The 13,819-nt window shown below is 38.5% G+C and overlaps 1 protein-coding gene across 1 annotated transcript in view; it reads right to left on the bottom strand.

The window, feature by feature from the left end:
* Positions 1–13,067, bottom strand: part of LOC148079816 (cholecystokinin receptor-like) — a 51,248-nt gene extending 38,181 nt beyond the window's left edge. The window contains exon 1 of the mRNA XM_087791499.1: positions 12,759–13,067. Coding sequence (XP_087647625.1) covers positions 12,759–12,888 — 130 coding nt within the window. The 5' untranslated portion in view covers positions 12,889–13,067. The remainder of the gene's footprint in view (positions 1–12,758) is intronic.
* Positions 13,068–13,819: the final 752 nt, after the last annotated feature.

Raw genomic sequence — 13,819 nt, 5'->3', positions numbered from 1 at the left:
CCTGAGGAACGCCATGAAGAAAAAATCTTAAAAATCCTTTGATGACACCGAGTCGACCTGAGCGTGGATTCGTTTCCACAAGGGAATGACGTGCTTTATGCAAAATCAGCAATTAGTTTAGAGACGACCTTGACCGGCGCAGCAGCTCCTACTGTACGTAGATGGGCAGTGGAAGTGTTTACGGAGCAGAGAAGGCATGTGGACCTCCCAGAGTGTTGCTCTCCTGGACCGACTCTCCCACCGACATCGTCAAGTCCGACAGCTGTGCTCAAATCCACACAAATCTCTCAATACATCCCGGATTAAAGATGGGCACCTCACTGGAGGATGGATATATTTAGCCAGTGGGATGAAAAAAACAAAAAAGTATTGTCTGTGTTTGCTGTTTATTATGGCAACACAATCTAATGTTATATATCGGTCTGCGGCAGCACTTAAAGACACGTTTTAGTTCCAGGAGTCATTTGAACAGAACTACTCCCCCAAATGTGATCAAACCTTATTATGGAGACGCAGTTTTGGATCTAATAAAAGCGCTCGCTGCCCCGCCGTGATTGTCCCGGCAGCCTCTAATGGTTGTAATTGAATCCCTTTCCGCTGAGCATTCAAAACAGGGCAGTGGTCGGCTGGAAAGGTTCCTCAGCAGCATTGATGAAGAGAGGATGTCCGTGGATCAATTGTTCTGACTGCTGGGCAATTTATGGTCTTGGAGCTGCAGTTCCTGGATAATACGGAGAGTCATGGGAAGATCAATTGATGCCCGTGCACCTGCTGACACCCCTTATTTTTCCACAAAATTAACACCCGGTTGCAGAGATTGGGTGATAATTGCCGCTATTTGTTCAAATCCAGATTCAGGTTATTCTGCATTTTTTTCTCCCAGTAGATTGCATTTAAAAAAAAAGATTTATCTCTCTTCCAATTAATGTGTTGATAAAAGAGAAGATGTGAACTTGGATTTCAAGATCATATTAAGCTGGAGCCTGTGTAGCTGTTAAAACTTCTGCTCTGGACCATCATTTTCTTGAACTTCATCAGTTAATATTGGACCAGATTCAGACTTTAAAACACATTTGAAGACACACAGACAAGAATGCATTATTTCAGCTTAACAACCTGTTCCAAAGTAACACAACATCATTCTTATAACTTAAGCTTGGATGCCAGCAGTAATTTACAAGAGAAGGAAAGAACTACATCTAAACCAGAACTCACAAACACACCACTACTTTTGCCCTCAGAGACCAATCTTACACTAAATAGACTATTTTCAATTTTGTTGGAATTGCTGTTGCTTACTGATATAAATGAAATGATCTTTCCTTTATTGTCAATGTATCTTCATTTCACAAGCAAACAAGACATTTAACTTCCTATGAACCAAAAGAGTCATTCATCTGACTTAGATCGTAAAAGACAGCAAGTATGTAATTACATTACAGCATTATCACTCATTTCTACGGTGGACATTTGACACACCTTCCTCTCCTGAGGGAGAAGATCATATTTTGCTCACTTCTTCCTGTGTCGAGGGAAGAAACTCCACTTTTCTTAACAGGTTTTTCATTTTCACACCTCTGTAGAGTCTCTCAACATCGAGTGGTGTGTGTCTGTCTGTGCTACTGTCTCTTTTTGCAGCGGTTCTTAAGTCCTGTACAGTTGATGTGTGTCTGCTCTATATACCTCCATGACCTGTACGTGTCAGCTGAAGATGGCAAACATGAAATGAGACAAATACTCTCACATTCTGTCAAATTGTTGCAGGAAAAACTGCCAAAATATCAGCTAAACAAGTTTGCTTGGGTAGTTCGCACTATATTTTCTCTGACAAGATGATTTTAGGCAGGATAAATAAAAGCAATTTAAAAGTTAACTATATATTATTTCTAAACGGAACGTAAGAGTCACCAATTATTTTTAAATGTTCACCTAAATTAGAAATGCTGGGAGCTCCTGCCACAAGCCACGATCCCTCATGTCCCATTGGCAAAGTTTCAAAAGACAACAAGCAGAAAAAACAAGAGATAAAATACGTTATTCAAATGCTCCGATTTGATGGTGATATTATGGCAAACACATTACTTCACTTAAACTGTTTCGACAAGTCAGTCATAAATTTCCCAAATGTGCCATTACCTCTATTGATTTCAGGCTGCAGTGGTGTGGAGACGACTATCCATTTTCCATTGGTGGAGCTGGACCAAAGTGGCCCACACCACAAGAGACACATACTCGCGCAAATGTGGCCCATGTCTGCCCTGATGTCTCGTTTAAATTGGACATACCTGGTGCATATTCAGAAGGCACCTAACTAACTGCCAGACAACTTCACTTCCCTTCTTAAAGGAAGTTGTTAGATTAAAATTATTATATACTATGCGTATATGCCATACTTAAATTAATGCTAAAAGATAATCAAAATATAAAGTATAAATTACTCGCTTGATCTAAGAGCTTAAACATTTGACTACACATTCACAATCAACATTCCACTCCAGACTGATTCACACTGGTTCGAGGCAAGCTTGGATCAGAATTAGAGATACGACACCGGTAATTTAAAACATCTGTTTATCTGCCAATCACACCTTAAATCGTAGATCAAAGAACGAAGCTAGACAAATCCGGGAAAGGGGGGCTAAAAGACGGAAATGCCCACGGAGAACATTTGAATGATTAGATAAGAAAAAAATCAGGATGTCTCTCTACAGGGGATCGGGACACAGGGAACTTGAAAGAACCATTTGGCCGGAAAGGGACGACCTCCCGGACCGGAAATTTGCCTTAAATATAGCGATGTTTCTACAGATCGGGACCTTTTCTGCCCGAGGTATTGACCTGTACAGTCGCCGGGAGAAAGTGTGTCCAATCAATCGTAAAGCTTGTATTTTGTTTGACTTGAAGTGGCGTATAAACAACCTGTGACACACTCTGATTGTCCATCTTTCTCCACGAAGCGAAGTATAAGAATCGGGACGGAAAGTGACGTCGTGTTGGAGCGACGGAACGGACTCCGTGTTTTGATCGTTTTAAAGTTCAAGCCATCCTGTGGAGGAAGCTGAATTCGGCCACTTTAACCCAGAATCATGCTCGTTCGGATAGAAGACTTGAATAGAATTTCCTGCTTGGTAGCAACAGTTTCACCAGTGAGTGGGAGGAGTTCCGAAGACAGGAGTTGTGTGGTACGGTGTTGATGACACCCTGAAGTGGTCTTCTCTCAGCCTCACAGATACAGTATGTCGTAATGCTTTCTTTGGAGCAGCAATCGAATGATACACACAGCCTCTTAGCGAGATCATTCTTTAGAGAATCCTCAGGATTTCCAGCCTTGACTATACCGTCCCGACTCACTGTGGTGTCATTGCTCAAGGACTGGACACTAAAAGCGGAATTACGAAACCTTATCAACAATAAACACACCAAAGTTTAAGGAATGTAATTAAAATAAGTTGATGCTCAGCGTCATGTTTTTATCTGAGCACCATAAAAGATATGTCACTGTGTCCCACTATTCAGCTACACTAGCGTGTCATCTGCAAACTTGATCATTTGTTAAGGAAGAAAAATGGCTTTTCAGTTCATTCAGCTACATTTCACTGTAACATTTGTTCTATTTTAAATTAAAGGTATTATTGTTTCATTTTTATAGTCTCACTAGTGCATTCTCTTTGGTTCTAACCTTTCTCCTCATATTCAAACTATGTCCTTCCAGACAGAGAGGACACATTCATACAGTGACCTCTGCGTCACATGACTCTGTAGGAAGCTTCCAGCCACGACACCTGCTGTTTAACGACAAAATAAAGGACAGGGAACCACACACACACTCTCCTTTGGATTCCTATTACCAGTTTGGTTTCAACCTGTGACGTGTTCTTTTTAGTCATAAGGAGCGATCGATAAAGAAAATTGGCTTCATAACTTTGTCAACTTTATATAAGGTATATTTACGTATGTTGTTTTTGCACGGTCAGAAGTGGGGTGCTCTTGCACCTGTTATTGGGGGGATTGTTGACTTATACATCTTTAAAATTATATATATATATATATATATATATATATATATATATATATATATATATATCCTGGTGTCTGTGTGAATGCACCCTCACTAACAAAACTCTCTGCACTATGCTATGCCCTGATAACGAGAGCCAACAGGGGGCGTAACAAGTGAACCCCTATATACGGTGATCATGTTTACTCTCTAAACCCAAATGAACCAATACTGAACCATATTTTCTTAATGCGTTTAAAATAATTTACCAATTAGTCAATAATACTAGAAGTAAACGCCATAATTGTCCGAGAATTCAGAGTCGGATGAATGTCACTGTCCATTAATATTTTCAATGCGTTTTGTATTTGATGAAAATTAAGCTATATTTGTATTTTACTCCATTCTTACTTAATGAAAATTCAATTTCCAAAAAATAAACATGTTTTTTTTTGTCTAACGATCAACCCTGACGCTCAACATTATTCATTGCTCTAAAAATAACAATCAAGTCAAATTTTTCGATAAATACGCTGCAAAGTTGAGCATTAAAATCATGTTTTCTCATAATGTTGCGCAGGTGTTGCACATGTGACAACCTACAACTCCGAGTTAATAAAATGAGAGAGTTGTTTGTCGCGACACCTCGGCAGTAATAAAAACACTCGCAAATTAATCCTCTGACAGCAATTTCGCTTCGGCTCAGTGTGCACAGGCGCGCCTCACATTTTACACCGTAATAAGGGGAGTAACTGTAACAGTCAGCACATTAGTGTTGCAACGTGGCAGTGAGAGTTTATTGATCCAACATTTGCCCGACATTCTTATAAATGGGCGAAAGCTCTCTTGAAGTGCTCTAATCCGAAATTCAATTACGGGTCAGGATACATGCTTCACAGTGTTATTAACGTCTCTGCTTAGCCCATAGAGCATCAACATTGGAAATATGTGTAGGCAAGGAAGCAAATTGCACATGTACAGGAGGTGCGAGATCGAGTCTATTTTAAGCGAAGCATTCGGCGAAAACAAAACTGGCACGATAACTGCATTGCAGCCTTTCCTGAGGGTGAGAAATTCTTCTCGGTCTGGTCACGGCGTGCAGCGACCTGACAATGTTTCAATGCGAGCCACGCTAAGTTGTAGTCCCTCGGTTACAGAGTTTACAAGCTGTACTAGCCAGCTGGTAGACTTGCTAAAGACCTGTGACATCCAACACGTCTGTCCTGATCTCGAGCAAATGAGTCGAACAACATTTCAAGTCCACTTCCTGCGTTGAACATCTGAGCACATTGAGACGTAAACAAAGATTCCCATTCGGACTCAAAAACACACTTATTCATTCAGATCAGATACGGCAATAAATTGAGACTCCTTTCCTGTCATTCCATCTAGAGTTGCCAATTAAAAAGTTTCTTTCTATGTGTATGTATATTCTACAAGAACAGCGAGTAATCTGCTCTTGATGAAAATCCTATTTGTTCCAGAAACTTTTCTTTCCGTGTATTACCTCAGAGAACATTTGGCAGCAAGACTGTGAGCTCCTCTCATCTAAAAAAAAAAACACAGATGGTTGCAAAAAAAAACAATATTATGGATTTCTAGATGTGATGGAAGACCCTGAAGAATAATACAATATTATGATCACTTAAATTGCTCCTTAAAACACCAATATCGAGGACAGTTTCCATGGTTTTAGGGCTTGTTTCTTCTTCTTTTTTTTATGTTCTGGTGTGAATCAAAAGCATCGACTTGTTACCACGGAAACATGGCACAGCTGTATAGATTTGACAGGCTGTCCTGATTATTCAGACGTCGTATGGTTTTCTTTCGTCCGTGCACTGTCCTGGCTATCTCGTCAAGCATTGTTCCTGCAAGTGTGAACCATTAGTGGTCTTGTTGAAGATGATTCCACCATCCAACGCCAAAGATAAAAGAGTGGGCAGCATTAGGATCGTGTTTTCTTCAGTACTCTTCTTCTGAGCAAGGCTGCAGGACGCTGCAGTGCCCATCACCCCGTAAAGACAGTGGTTAATGGGGGCCAAAAGGGGGCAGTTCTGATTATCCTCCTTTTGAACTGCAGACTTCATGCGCAACTACTCAGACTGAAATATCTCTGAGGTTCCTTCGATGACTCAGCAGTTATTGGCATTCTTAAAACGGTATTAGGAGCTTAGCCAGGACTTTGTGGTACCAGTGAAATCAGCCCCGGATAAATTCCAACAGGTTTTGGACTTCCACGTGTGAGTCCAACACTTTCCTATCAGGTGACATCCAGGGGGTCGAGATTGAGTCCAACAGGAAGCCAAACTCGAGGAAGTGTCCAGCGTTATCTCAATGCTGAGAACCATTTTCGAGCAATCTTCCTTGAGCTGGTCATAATCTGCACACATAGGGAAACACATTCGGATCATGCTTTTACGAGTAGATTATTGCAATATTTCCATATATTTTTGAGCTGCTGTAACTATGTTCTCTCCCCACTGTGGGATAAATAAAGCTGACTTATCTTATCGTATTTATCAATTCAATTAGATCATCGATCTAGAGTCTTATTTAAGCAAGTTTGATGGCAGCTGGCAGATGACCTACTCGCACAGGATACACACTCAACAAGGAAGAAAGTGGAGCTCATGCTGCTAAAAACAGAATGTAACTGTTGGTACTTTCTGTCATCACCAACCGTTCCTGATATTTTCATCTACATCTGTGATCCGTGTTTGAGTGATGTTGCTGACAGACAGATACATACAAACGATCATTGGAGGCAATTAGTGAGTCCAGCAGCTGATGACCCCCCCCCCATCCACCCCTGACCCCGTCCATCACCCGAACCACCCTTTGATTATTCCTGCCATTCCATTCTCCAGATCATCACACTATGATCTCGGAGTTGGGTTTAATTGAGGTAAAGATCAACTGACGAGGGTTTCATCTGGTTTTATTTTCAAATTTGCTTTACAATAATTTTGAATATGTTTGTCTCTCTATTTTAGGGTTTCACTATGAGTTACATTTGCTAATTTGGTTGTATGTTTTTTTTTTAACTCTTTACAAACTTACTGTTTTATGTGTGTGATTAAAATACAACCAACCTAGTTACAAGTTAATGATTAAGTCGATTGGTCGTCTTTAAATGTCATTGTAAATAAAAAATATGTGGAAAATAATAGGTCTGTGTGGGTTTTTACGACTGTTCTTAACTCTTAACTTATTGTTATTTCCGGGTCTAGGCGACCCAGGAGCCCGGAAACAAAAGTGTTTGAGGTTTATGGAAGTCAGGAAGGGTGTTCACCTTGACCCAAAGATAACACAAGGGATACCTCAAACACATTTGTCCACTGGCCTTTGGGTCACCTTGACCCTGAGATAACACAAGGGTTAATGTCTTACAGATTCATAAACCACTCTAAACCTAAACCTAAAGAGACCCTAAACCTAGTACTGACCTCTCATTGAAGGTTTAATGGGGGGAAGAAGACCCTGGTGAAAATAAGTTAAGTAAATTTTAATTAGACCCATTTAATAAGATAACACAATTGTAACTTTGATTTGTACTGTAATTCGCACCCCCCCCCCCCCCCCTCACCACAACTAGCGTGATATGCAGCATGTTAACACCATCCCCAAGAACTTTATAGTAAAAATAGAAATCCAACAAAACACCTCAAGTCAAGGTATATGAGTCATTCAACTAGTTTTAATTGATGTGTCATCACAACTTATTTTGATACAAAAATATGAAGGTACCCAAAACTACCCAGAGCTGCTTTAAATAAGGATTACCTCAATTATTTCAGATCCCTTCAGCAACTGTAAGACCCATAATCCACCTGAACCTTTTCTCTTCCAACCCACTCTCCCAGGGTTGTTTTTGCCTGACTTGGGTTTCAAATGTTGTTTGTTTTTATATTATTATTTTATATAATTATTTGTCTTTTATGTTTTATTGTGAATTTTATTTCCATTTTCTTCAGACATTTTCTATAGCAAACTGCCATACATGAGTAGTTTAAAATGATACATACGACATAAAAACAAAGTATTTTGGCCTTTTAAGGATCAGATATGAATGTTTTCCATTCAACAATCAAAGTGTCATAAGGCCGGTTCAAATACCTATAACTTCTTCAGTTAAAATTGCTTTAAAATAACCATTTATTTTAAGGTCATTCACACAAGAGGCAACAAAAGTTTCTGGCCTAAAGGATCTTGAGTTTCTCAAGCTTCCTTGGCTTGCACAGTAGAGTCATGCAACGAAGGATGTTTCTGTGTGCACTCTAGCTGTTTGCACAGGATCACCAGCTCCTTTAAGCTCCAATAAGTTTCTACTTATTTGACTAGTCTTCACAGATCACCCGGAGGAAAGGATGCAAAGATTTCCGTGTTAAAAAAACATCTAACTTCTGCTCAATGTTTTCCCTCTGCCAACGCAAATATTTGATGTTCATGGGAGGCGTCCCATGATAGCTGATCACACATGCACCCAGGAGGACTGGACCAGCTCAGCAAAGTGCCACTTTGAATCAACGGCACCGGGAGCCGAGGTGCAGATGCTGATGCTGATCCACATCAGCGAGACCTTGTCCGAACCCACTTGCTCTCATGCACACGATTACGCTAATCAAATGTAAGTCAGAGAAACCTGTGGTGGACGAGTCCATCGATGTGCTTTAAAGTGTTAAATTGACTTTTGCGTTCTGAGAAAACTGCTCACTTTAAGCACATGCTTATGTCGTGGATTCTGTAAGTTGCATTCAGCTCCCATAATTCCCTTTTTTGGAGATGGAAAGAACCACTCTGTGCCAATGAAAGGGGAGAAGGGGATGGGGGCACACAGAGTGGATTAGATCTCACTGTAGGCCTGAGAACATGTAGTTGTTTTCTGGAGGAGCCAGGTTTTTTAGCCGGAGGGAAGTCAGTACCTTAGAGGTTAACCTAAACTCTTTTTTTCATCACACATAAGATCATCGTTACAACATCATACCGTTCCCCCCTTGAGGAAAACACAACCCTACAAGGGGTTTGAAGTTCAAAGTAGATAATTTATCTCGAAAATTTGAAACCTGGCTCTTATATTTTCTCCTAAAAAGACCTGAGTTTGATGTCAGAGAAGAAATCATACTTTTATACGCACGTAGATTATAAAGATGAAAAAAAGTAAATTAACTTCTATGAATCAACATTCATAAGTCATTCAAATGCATAATTAAGACTTTATGCCAGAAGTTATTATGGTTTATCATCATTTTTGGAAACTTATAACAAGGTTAATGAAGTTAAGAGCTTTAAGTAAGATTGTAAGTAAGTAAGTAAGTCATTTTTATTTGTATATCGCTTTTCCAGACCAGGGTCACAAAGCGCTTAAACAATCAAAACAATATTCAATAAAGTATATACTTTAAAGATGAAGATAAAACTGATAACACAACAGGAGTTCAAGAAAATCAAGGAAAAGCCTGAACAAATAAAAACGTCTTAAGATGTTTCTTAAAGGAGTCAGTAGACTCCGTCAAGCGCAAAGAGAGAGGAAGATCGTTCCAGAGCTTAGGAGCAACAGCCTGGAAGGATTTCTCTCCAGATCAGTGCTGTAGTTACATTGTAGTTATGTTGTTAATGCTGTATTCCTTTAAGAACATTTCTCTAGAAAGTAAGATGATGTTATTTGTAATTACATTGTAATAACAAGACGTGGGTTTTCCCTCATTTGATAGTTTATTATTACAATTAATTTGTATTATTATTAGTTATAAATGTTGTTACATCCTGTTATAAACATTATAACTTCTTCGATAAAGCACTATAAATGCGTTGAACTGTGAATGTGCTTACAATGTTGCAGCAAAGATAAACATGAATGAACGTTTTAACCTGATTCACCTCCTTGTGTTTGCTATAAGTGACTTGTATGAACGACTGTGCTGAGTGCGGAGGTGCAGTAGTGGAGATGCCGGGAAGGGCACAGCGTGCTCTATAAATCAAGGCGGCAGGTTGAAATTGATCAGGAAACACAACAAGGTTCGCGCTCTCAGAGTTTCCCTCCAGGTAATTAGATTTATATTGTTTTCTACGAACGCTTTGACCATAAATGTGTAGATAAGGTTGAGATGTATTTTGTCCACCAATAAACATCATTCTAACCAGCTTGATGTGAAGCTGGTTGTCTTAGGCTGGTCTAATTTATCATGTTCTTCAGGTGTTTTATTTTAAATTATGTTTGTTATTCAAAAGTATTAAAATTGTCATTGTAGGAAATTCAAATGCAATTAGTTCAAGTTCTGACAAGGCGCCTCCTCACACCATTATCCACATTGGAGATGGACTTTTCTACCATGTGATCACTTAAAGGTCTGCTCTAGAAGATACATGAAGAGTAAACATTACTCATAGCTTTAGTAAACATGTATAGAATACAGCAGAAGTAATCATTTGGCTTTGATCCCAGAGGTAATGTTGTTCTTTAATGTTCCAAACAGCATTTGTAAAGTGCCTTTCACAGACCATGGTCACAACAATACATACAAATATAATAAAAAATATAATAAATACAACACAGTGACAAACATAATCGAGTGTAATTGTGTAAACAACATACAAAATATTTATTATTTAATAAAAACCCCAGGACTGAGATACCTGAATGGTAAATACAGGCAAGAGAGAATACATGTGAGAACCCTTGAGCATATTTAAACATAGTAACGGAAAGGCATATGTGTTAATTCGTTTTTATTTAATATAAATAAAGGCACAATAATCTTAGCTTAGTTAAGGTAATATACAAATATATATATATATAAATATATATATATATATAATTAAATATAAATAAAATATTAAATGAATGGAGGACTTCAGCGAAAACATATTCAACAAAAAAAACATGGTATATTTAAAAATATGAATAGAAATTACAATTTCGAAGTTAATGTATTTTAAACAGTAAGTTTAAAAGCAGTAAGTAAGTCAGTAAGTAATATTTATTTATATAGCGCTTTTCGAGACCAGGGTCACAATAACAAATTAATGCTTATAAAGCAATCATTCACTATAAACATGTATTTTTTTCAACGTTAAATTATAACCTAGGATGTTTACTCCAGCTAAAAGTTAAGTATGAAAGTGAAGCGAGGAACATTATATGTTTAGATATGAGAGAAATAACGTTGAGGACGTCGAGAGAATCAATCTTTCTGGACATGGCTGTGCTGGTGCTACAGGCCATTACCACCGGCACAACCCCACAATATGACCAGCCTCCATCACTCAGGCCCACAGAGGAGAAAAACAGAAGGAAGGACTTGGTAAATAAAAAGAGCTGAAGGATGGAATGAGATGGAGAGGCAGCACTGTGACCCTGCTGGTCAAACATGGTCACAGCCTGAACCCTCTGATTGCTGCCCTGGACGTGGTGCTTCCCTGCCGCCGATGTTCATGCATCTGCCATATAAGGTCAATAAAAGTAACGCTGCACAGACGGAGGGGCGGCTGTGAATAATTTAGTGGAGCAAGATTGGAAATGTTTTTCCTCAATGCTGCAGCAACCGTGGAGCCGGGGCGGGGGCACCAATGGTGAAGACCTCATTAGCTGATCAGACCTGATATTCCAGGGAGTGATGCTCGGGGGGGGGTTGATGTATTTAAGGTGTAATTATTGGCATGTTTGATGGTGACGAGCAAAATAAAACTAATCATCAGCTGTTGTTGCATGTTTTGAGGGAGGATGTGTTATTGATGTCGGAGCTGCTGCAGGAAATTGGGATGCTTGGTGATTGATTAGTCGCCGGGCAGGATAAAGTTAATTAATTCTTGAAAGATGTTCAAATCATTTGACTGTTATGTAGGGGCTTGGTATTGATACCTTTATTTACAGACCGGTTCCTGAACTTTTACTTGTAGCAATTTTATTTAATTTTAAAAATGACATTGCAAAGAGTAGATCTTGAGTATAATTAGTCAGTTTTAGTAAGTTTCCACTGCAATCTGTTTACTTACATTTACGATAAATAATTTTAAGTTGGAAATAACACTTGCTATTAATTGACAAATTAATCTGATGGTCACTGTCTTTGTCAAAGATTATCACGCTTTGATCAGGCTTTACGTACGGAAACTTGGAACCAAAAAGACGTAGGATGTTTCAATACAGTACTACCAAAGCTCAGTAACCAGAACTGTTAAGTCATATTTTAATTTGTGCTTGAATTTATTCCAGTGTGTTGTATGGATATCAAGTTGCTGCCACGTTATTATTTCTTAGAAAAATAAGGGCGATTATAAATTTAAATTTGTGCAGAATATAAAAAAATACCACCTTTTTATTTGTTTTAATTATATTAAATAAAGATAAAATAAAAATGATTAATTAAATGGAGAATACATTTATGAGACTTTTAGTAAATATTTTTAATTATTTTTAAAAAAGAACTTCAGGACATTGCAAATAAAAGAAAGCTCTATTTGTTGAGTCAGACTGGAAATGGACATCCAGCAGCAGGTGGTAAAGATGTGGGGAAGGATAGTTGTCGTCATGTTTTATCTGCATTATTCATGCAACAAATTAAAAATACAGTAATTCATCACAGGAAAGTGGTAGTTTCAGCATATTAGTGGTCATTATTATTATTTTTTATTGTTAACTGTAGTCAATATTTAAGGCAGTAGGAGTGAAGCTTATAAGATGTTTTGTGCGTCTCTAAATAGATGCACCAGAGAACAAACTCTTGCGTGAAAGAAAAGAAAAAAAAAAGAAGAGAGCCGGTACCTTTGGGTCTGTTGGGTCTGGGCAGGACGGAATCATTCTTGCAGCTCTCATTAAAGTCGGTAAATCCCACGCTGAGGTTCCCCTGCTCAAAACACACCGGCACCTCCAGCACACTCGCGTTCGCCTGCATGGTTCCTTCTGACTGTGGATCAACTTCTCAGCCTTGGGTTGTCCTTCATAACATGGGTTCTGAGCGAGGGTTCCTGTCTGACCGGGCCGGTGAGTGTAAGTGCGGCGGACAGAGAGGAGCTGCTGAGCTCTGCTCCAGACCCAAGAGCGACTGTAGAGGAATGAAGCTGTGCTGCTAAGGCAACAGTGTGACACACGCACGCACACGCACACGCACCCTCTCACACACACACACACAGAGTGAATACACTGGGACATGTAAACTGTTTTAAGATTCTGTAAATTGACTGCATTTAAACTTAGTGTCACTCGGAAAAATAGTAATAGCATATTTGGACATGATGTATAGATTTTTTAAATTTAATTGCTGAATATATATCTGATAAGAACATTAAAAACATCAATAAAATATGATTTATTATCATAGAATGCATCTATGTCACAATCAATCATATATAAAAATTAAATAAAAATAAGAAATAAAATGGAAAAAAGTGGACAACATATGTACATAATGGAAAAAAAAATTGTGATAATATGGTAACTAAGACGTGAACATGTACGTTTGCTGCTCCCATGTGGCCACAGACAAAATACACAATTGCAACAAAAAAAAAGGGATTCTATTTGTAACTTTTCCCTTTTGTGCAAAAATATTTGTAATTCCAGTTTTACTGAAAATGTAGTCTAGTGATATCAAAAGTCCCCCAGCAAATCTAAGGTACAATCAAATCAGTAAAATTGTGTTTTTCTATTGCTTATTGTGTGTTTTATCTTTTTTTTTAATTATTTGATTCTGTACTGACATCATCACAATCTCTATGTTGTGTTTACAACACTGGGAATACAAGTTTCTGTTTACGATTCTAGATGGAACCGAAAGGCTACAGGAAGAGAACCAAGTTTCTTTCATCTGGTATTATGAGATAATT

This window comes from Callionymus lyra, chromosome 5 (assembly GCF_982586985.1).
Source record: "Callionymus lyra chromosome 5, fCalLyr1.hap1.1, whole genome shotgun sequence".
Taxonomy (NCBI): Eukaryota; Metazoa; Chordata; class Actinopteri; order Syngnathiformes; family Callionymidae; genus Callionymus; species Callionymus lyra.
The sequence above is the reverse complement of the archived record's forward strand: the minus strand, read 5'-3'. Positions and strand labels throughout refer to the sequence as shown.